The 11,148-nt window shown below is 43.1% G+C and overlaps 1 protein-coding gene across 3 annotated transcripts in view; it reads left to right on the top strand.

Moving 5' to 3' along the window:
- Positions 1-9,300, top strand: part of CAMKMT (calmodulin-lysine N-methyltransferase) — a 276,279-nt gene extending 266,979 nt beyond the window's left edge. For all 3 annotated transcript variants that reach the window (XM_023747208.1, XM_014447683.2, XM_006083398.3), the window contains 2 exons: positions 3,048-3,179; positions 8,714-9,300. In XM_023747208.1, the coding sequence (XP_023602976.1) occupies positions 3,048-3,179; positions 8,714-8,791 (210 nt within the window). In that variant the 3' untranslated portion in view covers positions 8,792-9,300. The remainder of the gene's footprint in view (positions 1-3,047; positions 3,180-8,713) is intronic.
- The last annotated feature ends 1,848 nt before the right edge of the window (positions 9,301-11,148 follow it).

The raw sequence follows: 11,148 nt of genomic DNA, 5'->3' as shown, positions 1-11,148 counted from the left end.
GACTATTTAGTGAGGGGCACTGGACTCTTTTCCCTTAGATCAGGGGTCCTCAAACTACGGCCCGCGGACCACATGCAAATACAAATATTGTATTTGTTCCCGTTTTGTTTTTTTACTTCAAAATAAGATATGTGCAGTGTGCATAGGAATTTGTTCATAGTTTTTTTTAAACTATAGTCCGGCCCTCCAATGGTCTGAGGGACAGTGAACTGGCCCCCTGTTTAAAAAGTTTGAGGACCCCTGCCTTAGATTGTCAAATGTTAAAAATGACAACAGCCAACACAACAATAGCCTTCTGGTGTGAATGCCCTGTTTTGTACCATAAATATATAGGTTATATAATAGAGTGCATCTTTATATATATATATTTTTTTTTATTGATTTTTTACAGAGAGGAAGGGAGAGGGATAGAGAGTTAGAAACATCGATGAGAGAGAAACATTGATCAGCTGCCTCCTGCACACTCCCTACTGGGGATGTGCCCGCAACCAAGGTATATGCCCTTGACTGGAATTGAACCTGGGACCCTTGCGTCCGCAGGCCGACGCTCTATCCACTGAGCCAAACCGGTTAGGGCAATAGAGTTGCATCTTATTGGTCACAACACAAAATAAGGTTTTGTCTGATTGGTTAATTCTTAGTACCAGAAATCCTTTATACAAGTATAGGCACCTGATTTTTTTTTTAAAAAAATTGAGCAAAAAGGGTAAATAATTACTATTATTTTTTATTTTTGTAAATCAATCAAAATTAGACCTATTTTTTGTCAGATCGGCAAAAAATTAAATATATTTTTTGGTGTGCCACAGAATTTTAGTAATTAGTTTTTGTGTGCCATGAGATGAAAAAGACTGAAAATCGCTGGCTTAGGTAATAGCTGTTAAAAAATCAACTCTTCCATTGTAATGTAAGACAATTTTTGCAAGTGAATTTAAAATAAAAAAAAACTTCCATTATTCAAAAATCCAGAATGGCAACCAGCTCTTAGAAATGACTAAAATGACCTACTAGTATTCACTTTTTTTTTTTCAAATAGAGACTTTTGCTCTCCTGCTGAGACCATGTATTATATCTACTTTCACATCCAAATGCATTTTTACTGCTAAGTTTGAAAACCACCTGAAAATAGCAATTAATATGAGAAAAGCTGACAGAACCTTAAGTGTATTGGCATGATTGGTGCTGCTATAATTATGTGCCTGAGTGTGTACATGCCTATGTAAACACAGTATGAAAACATACTTGCTGTCCGGGACAGTGTATGGGGGTATTTCTTGCAGGTAAATGAGGGAAAGAGAATGACAAGGAGAGAGAATTGACGGAATTTTTATAGCACTATTAGGTGCTGTAGATGTTTCTCGTCTTACATCTGTTTAACCTTGTTTTTCAAACTGTTTCCATATTCATCACCTCATCTGATTCTCACCACTTGCTGGGGGTGGGGGGAAGCCTTTGTTCTTCCCATTTGCTGGATGAGAAAACTCGGTGGGTCGGCTAGGATGACTTGGATGAGATTAGACTAACATCTCCAAGGTCCTCAGGCTCAACAGCTCTGAGATTAGTTTTCTGATTTTCCTGAGGTGACACAGCTCTTTAATGGTGGAGACCCCCTTTACTTCCAAAAACCCTCTCTGCCACACAGTTCTTCCTTGTGTTCTTCACCCCCTTCATTGCATGTTGAATCGTCTGTGAAACGTAATGTCTTCCCTACACGGTTGTTGAGGGGGTTGAAGGGGAGGTTGAAGCACCCAGCACAGTGGTAGCTATTTTTATTATTGCCGTCACTGGTGCTAATGAGGAGGCAATGCAGTGTCCGGGAGAGAGAAGTGGCATTGGAGTCAGATACGTTTCCATTCACTTACCAGTTGTGTCATCCTGGCCAATTTAGTCAACCTTTCTGAGCATCCTGTAAAATGGAGCTGATAATCCTTACGTTTTGGTGGTTTGAAGATTGAAGGGAGACAATGAATAGAGAGCCCCTCTCCCAGTGTCTGACACCTACTGCGTGCTCAGTAAATAGTTGGCAGGTGGGAATGGTAAACCACCTTTCATAAGAAAGTAGGATATGTTTATGATTCTCTCAAAACCTGAAGTGGCATTTCATCAAGGTGAAGTGTAACCATGAAATTAACAGAAGCATGCAGCCATCTTTTAACCAAATAAAAAGAAGAGAAAATCCTGAAGCTTAGCCATTCTGTGCACATCTGAGAGGGGGAGGAAAAATCCACATGCACCCAGTAGCGAGCACATGACCCACGTGGAGGTTCACGTCTGGTGGGTTTCTGAAATCCGGTGTATGTTGTATACAGGTCCTCCCGGGCTCCCCACTGCAACAGTCTCATCAGGTTGTGCATTTTATTTAGAAAAGCCTGTTTGTCCTCTTTATACCATTTCTTTGAAAAGCAATCATTTGAGTACTGTGAGGAGCTGCTTTGCTGAAATGAAGGCCATTTTGAAGGATTCAATGAAGTTGGAAACCAAGATCCTTGTAGCTGACAGCGTGGTCCCAGAAAAGGCCGGTGGCAGGACTGAAACGTGAAAATTCCCCACTGGGGATTGTGGTTCCTTGTCTCTGCGGAGGCTTTCTTGGTACTGAGATTTCAGGGCACAATAAACTCACATTTACAGGCGTCTGTTGCCACATGCCCTGGAGCTGTGTTGCGGGTGTGTTGGCAGCTGCCAGCGAGTCGCAAGGTGGGTGGCACTGCCCTGGACCACTTACTTGAGAATCTAGTGCTTTTGTTTCAACCGCTAGACCCAACAGAGGTGCATGTGGTACAGAACACCGACTTGGAGTCACATTTTGTTTATTACGTGCGTTATTTGAAAAGCCACTGGCCATTTGACTACGAAATATATATTTTTCTTATTTGATGCATAGCTGTCCGTGGAATTGTTGTCACTGTGAATGCCCATCCTGTGTGGACGTCTCCAGAACAATTGAGTTTTCTACCTGAGATCAGTATGTTAAGTGCTTTGACCGATGTCTGCGATGTTTGGTTGCCTGCCAGTTTTAAAATGTGTACATTTCTTTTTTAATGTTCCAGGGGAAAGCAATGGTATTTGCCCCACGCCGAGGGACTACTTTAAACCAGTTTTGCAATCTAGCTGAAAAAGCTGGCTTCTCTCTCCAAAGACATGAAAATTATGATGAACACATTTCAAACTTCCACTCCAAGGTTAGTTTTCTGCTTGTGTTAGATAACACTTTAATCCGCATTGCATTTTGAAGAGATCATGGTCTTTTTGGCAGGTAACCTAAATATTTGATTAAAGTACTTCTTAGGTGTGCTGCTTCTGAACAGCTCCGTGTATCTGATTATTTTGTGTGGTAAAGCCATCTTTTATCTTTGCATGTCTAGAAGGATTTTACAGAAACCATTCTTGTTTACTCCTTTCTCTGAAACAAAGTTATCTTTTCATTTATAATAGGCTAATTTATAGGATGCCTGGAGGTGGCATAGAACGAATGATAAACAAGCATTTATATTTTAATGAAAAAGCTTCGGGCTTTTAAGTAGGTTAAATGTTTAGCTGCACTGAAATAAATAGAAGGTGACTGTCTAATTGTATCATGTTGGACTGTAAATCTTTATCTCTGCTTGCTTTATGGCTGGGTCAGTTGGCAGTTTGAGACTGTTAAATCTCCTACAGAATTTCACAGTTGTGGGGTTAGATGTCAGAGCGAGGCGCTACAAGATTTAGGTCAAAAGCACTTATCTGAGAGTGATTTCTAAGCTTGCTTACATAAAGCAGTGTTATCAGCCTTTTTATTATTTATGGGTATACAGCAATATAGGACACTGAGAGGCAAGTGTTCTGAAAACTTTAGGACTCTCACTTTTGCTAATACACGTCACTGTTACTAGCATAACATGTATTACTTATGTAATTTTGTGCCTTACAGAAATCTCCCTTCTCTGAACTAGTCTGACCTTGGCAAGAGACTTTGACTTGTCATAATTTTGCAAGTTGTGACTGCAGGAAAATAAAGGCCTGACCTTAATTTTCTCCTATAAAAAGACCAATAGCACTCTTTATTACCCAGGACTATGATTTAATGCAGAAGTTACTGACTTTTGAAAAATTATATACAAAGTGGACCTGATCTTCCCAGCAAAAGAAAGGAAATCCTCACTTTCTGGGGATGGGTTCACCTCTTTGAGTCTCTAAGGGCTCCATTCAGCCCCTGGAATAGACATGATGCTTTGTGAACTGGAGGGGTTAACCATGTCCCCTCACTGTTGGAATTGGGCCCTTTGCTTACAATCAGAAAATGAAAGCAGAATGGCATGGTCCTCAGATCTTACCTGCCTCTCCAGAACATGTTTTCCTCTTTCAACCCCTCCCTGAAACAAAAAGAATGGCCCTGGAGGCTTTACCTGGTGGTGGGGGTGGGGGGGGGGGGCGCGGGGAAGCTCTCCTCTACCCAAAGCAATACAATCTGCCTTCTTTCCCACTTAGGGCTAGAGATAGGGGGATTGGATGATGGCTGCCTCAGTGTCATTGTCATTCACTTTCCCCCCAGAACAACAAATGCTTTTAGAACCTCAGCCACAGCTCAGGAGAGCAAAGGCTTGGGTTTCTCCACCAGCAGAGAAGTCGGCACCAGGCCTGCTACCTTCCCTCTCCTCTACCCTCTTCACCTCCCTGTGAGACCTGGAGTGTGTTGGAACACGGGAGGTATTTGATTCCTTGGTGGCCACCTTTCCTTTGTCTAGAACTTTAGATTGTCAGCAGCTAGTAGACAGCAATGTCCTCTTTTTCCAGCCTTGCACACTATCCTGCAAAGCATCGCTCCCTAAATCACTAAGGATGCCTCTTACCTTTACATTGATACATGTATGTCTATGCCCACAGTTAGTACTCCATAAATAATCATGGGCCGATTGGTCCCACAAAAATAAAATTTCATAAGTGGCCTCATTTTTATCTCTCCATAATTGCTTAAAAGTTAAATTCCCCAACTTGGGGACACAGGGCTAATAAACAGTCCTCCTCCCCTCTTTTGGTTGTGGTGAGCAGTGAACGTAGCGTCTTGTTCTCAGGAAGTAGCATCCTAAGGGGATACTCTGAGGAGTTGGGGCGTCCTAGGTAAATGCTACAGACGTGCGCGATTGTTGATGATGAGCTCAATTGCGCTGGATTGGGGGTGAGCTGCTAGCAAGAGCCTGCCTCCTTCCTCGGTACCAGAGCTAGGATGCTGGGCTCTCCCGCCCCAGCCGCGCCTACCCTGTGCTGACCCAACCCCAGATCGCACGTGGAGGTCTCCTGGGCAAGGGGACGGGATCTCTCCCAGAGGCCAATCAGGCGGGGGGCGGGGTGGGGGTGGGAATTGGGGAGCGTCCCGGCCCCTCGCCGAGCCCGGGTGCCCGTCACCCAGGCGAGGGGGCGGCTCCAAAGCCAGCACCCCTGTGCCCTAGGGTCCCTGCCCGCCTGCCGCCCGCCTGCCCGGGGCTCGGGGACGCGCAGGGGCCGGCGGCCGCCGGGAACCTCCACCCTGGCCGCTTTTGTTCGCCGCGTGCTAATAGCCGGGGCTTAAAAGTTTTCCATCTTGAGCGGCAATCAGCTTTCTTCCTCTCCATCTCCGGCCAAACCCCCACGGTCCCAGGGACGAGCTCGCTCCCAAATGCAGGAGCGGCGTTTTCCTCGGGGCCGCGTGTTATCCTCTTAGCCCTACTGTGCTGGAATAGAGCGTAACCAGCTGGAGGACTGTAAGACGCCTGATAATGCCGCTCTTTTCCGCTGTCCCGTCTTAATCTTGTTACACAAATGGTTGTGAAGAGATTCATGAATTTTAATTCTGCCCTCTGCATTAGTGCCTCACGTCACTCATACACAGCTGCCTTCTGTGCCGAGGTTTTCACCCCTCCTCTTACAACAGGGGGAAAAATTAGTTACAATCTTGGCAGTAGTGCAAGGTACAAAAAAAAAAATCTACAGATTTAGGCAACCACCCATGAAGCTGATTACCAGTCAGTGATCAGGAGGAACAGCTTTGCCTCTTAAACTTTTCACCTCTCATTGTTAACTGTGAAATTTTATTTCCGTTCAAAAGCAAGCCTGTAATCAAAACGGTGCCATTCTGCACTTTTCTGCCAGTGTTTTTGCTAAATGGTGCCCACACCATGCAGCCAGCATGCCCGGGGACCAGGCAGCTAAAGGTGTGGGGTGTGTGTGTGTGTGTGTGTGTGTGTGTGTGTGTGTGTGTGTGTTTAAAATACTGCCTTTCTGTTCGTCCAGGAAACGGAAAGAAAAATAAAACACCTCCCTCCCCCTACCCAACCTCTGGGTCTCCCCGGGGCTGGGAAGGAAATGCACTGCCCGCTGGTGTGGCTGGGAGCCTTGAAGGATGTGAAGATAGCAAATGGTTTAGCAAGGTAGAGACCTGGCTCTGAGATCGCCCCTGGCTTGAAATTAGTTGATAAAACTGCACTCATTCATGCAAATTTTCTTTGAAATATAATTTTACACGCCACAGGTATTTTTCCCCCCCTCTCTCAACTTTCACAAAACCACCCGTGTGTTTATTTTCTGTATTTCTGTACTTAGCCATGAAGAGAGGCTCGGCTGGGCTGTGAAGTCAGTACATTGTGTGAAAAGCACGGCCATATTGCACTTCTGCTTTTCTATTCAAAATGCCACATCACAAGTGGCTGGTGCTTGTCATCTGTGTGGTGGGCTGTTGATAATGGTGGGTACTGTAAAGGGTAAACAGTCTGAACTCCTCTCCCGCTGCTGCTGTTCGCGCCCCGGCGAGGCTGAGCGTGTGGCATCCAATTAGGAAGTAAAGCATAATGTGACTAATAGCAGCTATATAACTTGGTTCAGTCTGCAAAGACCCTGTTTTAACCTATGAAATTGAAAAATTGTTTTATTCATAATTTCCCTTCTGTTCATTTTTTTTTCAAGGTGCTTTTGTATTTCTTAACATTATAATTATTCATTGGGCAAAGAAGGACAGCCTGGGAAAATGGAATTATTCTTAAACCACAGAACATTCCCCCAGCGAAGCAAACATTGCCTAACAGCTTTGTGTGTGTTCTGGTTTCGGAAATGATCTGGGTTGGGGTGTAGGGTTGTCCGCTCTTCCCTATCTCGGGAAGGGCTCACCTTCAACACGGGGTGGGCCCCGGTCCCTCCCAGCAAGGAAGCCTCGGCTTCAGCCTCCAGAGGTCAGCACAGAATCCAAGCTAAAAGTGATTTCTAACCCATATTTACAGAAGAATTATTTACCCCACATATTACCTCAGGGACTTTATAAAGAGCTCATTTGAGTCTGTATATTAGTGCATTGTGAGTGAGTAGGTCAGCTGACTCACGCTGAGTAATCACCTTTCCCTTATCCCCAGTCCCTGAGGAAGAATTTAGCTAGCTTGGCCCCTCTTCCCTCTGTGAAGTATTTCAGTGTGCTCCTTCTATCACTACGGCAACTGACATCAAAGGTATTTACAGTTGATAGGCCCCTATTAGTGGGTGTGGTTTGGGAAGTTTGGGAAGCCATTTCTTTGTGTGTTTGTTGTTGTTTTTAATTAGTGATATTGAGGGATGTGTGTTTAGAAATAACACTGTCATTATTTTGGTGGCAACCGAAATCCATGAGGCTCTTTCTAAATAGATAATTACTCATCTGTAAATAGAACAAACTCCGTGTAAGAAAACAGAATGAAGTCACGTGAGTGATTGGACCACCATCAGATCCTAGGGCAATGGATTTGGAAGTAAAGACTAGGTGCCTTTACTTTCCCCCGTAGAAAAGGAAGAGCAGGCTCCTTGCTCCTGTCCTGAGCAGTGCGGGCGGGCGGGCCACAGTGTGGGAATATGATATGGAAGGAACATGCGCTTTGAAAAGATTCAAGCTATGCCCCAGACTTACTAATCCCGGAAAGAGTCATGTTGGAGCCATTCATTTAGCTTCAAGGGGGAGGGGGAGGTTTGTCTGATTTGAAATAATAAAGGAATTGGTTCCATGTATAGTGAAAAAAGGTATTTATTTCTGATTCTTACAAATTAAAAAATGAATTAAAATTTGGCTCAAAAATATTGATTTTGTCTTTATAAATAGCAATTTATTATTTGCTAGAATACATATAAATATGACTATCAGAATTACTCTAGCCAATGAGGAGAAGTGTACTTCAGATTGGAGATTGCTGATGGGATTTGCACATCTGCCTGCCCTGGGAAGGCCCTCGGGAGTTCACCTGAGCGGCATCGAAGCCTGCTGCTCTGATTGTTGGAATACGCTTTTCCCTCGGAGAAAAGAATTGTTGAGTTACTTATCATTAATATTAAAACCCCTAGGAAGGACCTGGAGAGTCTTTGAAATGTCCTGGGCCCCACAAGCCTTTCCCTGGTGCCCAGGTGTTGCCACGGTCTCCAAATGGGGATCTGAGAGGCCTGCCTTGCTGGATTCCCGGAAGCTTCTATGCCAAATGGCTGGCCAGGTCTGCCTTCACTGAAGTGCCTCACAGTTCCTGGGGGTCACAAATGCAGGGTGACTGTTTATGAAAAAACACCCTACCAAAACAAAACAAAAAGATTCTCATCTTGATGCGTCACGTTGATATGTCAGTGCCACTGAGTTGCTTTTTTTTCTCCAGAACAATATATTTAGGTAAGAAGTCTTCGTTATACTCAACATTTAAATCGACTGGTAAAAATTCCTAATCTGAGTCTCCTTACCTTTCTTTTTTTCTATTACTGTTTTCAGTTGAAAAAGGAAAACCAGGATATGTATGAAGAAAACCTTCATTACCCACTTCTGCTTATTTTAACCAAGAGTGGATAGAAGACTAAGCTGCTCAAAAGATGAAGAAAACATCAAGTACACAGGGAATGTTTTCCCAAACCAGAAATCTGTAATGTGTGTAATATGCAGCAAGCCATTGGCTTCCTGTCCAGCCCCCAAGTCGTGGGCCCCCCGCCACCTTGGCGACATTCCACGTGTGATTATGGAGCCCACCTGTCCTCACCCACATTATTCCCCAGCCATCCCCCTCCTCTCTTCCTGCACTAAACCTTTGTTTGTCTTTAAATATCTATAAACAGCCTATCTGCTATTTGAATTGGACTTGTAAGCACCCTAAATATTTTTGCCTCTAATTGAGACAGAATTTCCTTTGGTGATTGCCACCCCCATTTTTGAAAAAAAAAATACCTTGGTCTTTGTTCCATTTGGGTGGCGGTAGTTTTTAATGTATAAAACCGCAAACATGACGATTCTATCCTGGTTAATAAAAATAAAGCATATCTTTCTTATCTCCCTCAAATTAATTGGTGTTAAAGCTGCCATCTCTTTTTCTATCTCCCTGGCTCATTCTTTTCCCCCTTTTAAACAGGGCGGTTTTTTCCCCTATAGACGTATAAGAAATGACTCCATCAGCCCAAAGCCTTATAAACTGACCGTTTGTCCTCTGGACACAATAGCGTGGCCAGCCCTCTGCTCCTCCTCTCCAATTATGTGTGATTAGTCTCAATGTGTTGTGTCAAGGAGGAGGAGTGTGCTGAGTGCTTATTATCTGTTTAGGTACAAGAAGAGCACATTTAGGCTCTGACTATGAATGAAAAGTGAGCCTTTATCAGGGCTCACATCTAACGGCTGCTGTTCTCCAGGCTTCTTTCAAAATAGGTCCTTTCCAGAGAAATTTTGAATAAATGGTTGATAAACTAAACTGCAACCAGGGGGAGTTTTAAAAACTCAATCACACAATTATCTTATTTAAAGTAAGTATATATTGTTATATGCGGTGATTCGAGTGTATAGTAAACATTTAATAGGTGCTACCTGGGATTAAGGGAGAATGCCTTTTCTGCAGGGAACCCAGGCATATTCCTGCCTAGTGCATCCATGAGATGCTGTAATGCCTTTTGTGGAAATTCAGATGTTTATCTGTAAGGAATCATCTGCTCCCACTTTAGTAGTCATGTCATTAGCAGGTTACATCCTCCTATGTTTATAAGCATGTAGTTAGTGTGGTGCAATTAAAGGGACACTGTGGGAGGGGGGAACCCTTTTGCATGTTAAACAAACTTAGCTGTCATAAAAACAGCGACTCTCAAATGTCTTCTCTGCTCCCTTTTATCATCAAACAAATTTTTCACCATCAGTTTGCATGTCCTTGTATTCACCACTTTTTCTGCTCCATTAGAGCACCTAGATGGATCTCGGAAGGCATAGGTCAAGTCGCAGTTAGATCGTACATTTCTTTCTCACAAAAACTTGAATTGCAATGCCAAGTGATGGGCTAACATCACAATAACAGCAATTTATTCCTCTTTGGATAAAACAGCAGTCTATTCTCAGTGCTAGATAAAGACCAGGGCAATGCAAACCAGCCATTTAGCTGAGTAGTTCAGCTAGTGGCAGCTCTCCTTTGGCGACTGTATAGGTAGCACACTGGCTTCATATTTTCTTGTTTAAAAATTAGAATTGGGGATGTTTTAAAAGGCAACACGGGTAGTTCCATCTGTCCTGGCGGAAATACAGCAGGAATTATTTCTTCTGTAAAACCTGCAACCAAATCTGCCAGACAAAGAAAACCCATCCCAGCAGTAGCACCTAAGATGGTCTATTCTTTCTGTTTTTCTTTTCAAATACAGGACAGCAGAATCATGAGACTATTTCCATTTTTCCTCATGAAAATACATGAATTGGCAAGAATTCAATTTGCATTCGTGTGTTGTGGGTGTAGAAATCCAGTGTTTATTTCTCTAAGAGAAATTGTATTTTAAAAAGTAAACCCGTAATTTATTTGTATTTTTATCTTTTTCGTATTTAAGAATAGGGTGTGCAGTGACCTAAGCTTGAGACAGTGTAAGAAGTGAGCTGTTCCTACCAAGAGATACCTAGTAAACAAGTGTGCTTATTGTGTGATTAAAGCCTAGAGAATCTCCTGAAAAATGTTGAGGATTGCATGGGTCTCCTCTTTATGAGATCCTCATCCAGAAACGTCCCTAGCCAGGTTCTCTGGAAGTTTTGGGGTAACAAATGCTGTATCTTATTGAATAATTTAACAGTGTTTTTTTGTTTGTTTTTTAGTTTCTTACATTTTAATGAAATCCCGATATTGAGAAGGGGAAAATATAGCTGCTTTGGAAACTCGATCCATGTACATTTCTTTTGAGCTTCATAATTAAGAATTATTT

The sequence above is a fragment of the Myotis lucifugus genome, unplaced genomic scaffold (assembly GCF_000147115.1).
Source record: "Myotis lucifugus unplaced genomic scaffold, Myoluc2.0 scaffold_6, whole genome shotgun sequence".
Taxonomy (NCBI): domain Eukaryota; kingdom Metazoa; phylum Chordata; class Mammalia; order Chiroptera; family Vespertilionidae; genus Myotis; species Myotis lucifugus.
Note: the sequence above shows the minus strand (reverse complement) of the source record. Positions and strands in the feature narration are given on the sequence as shown.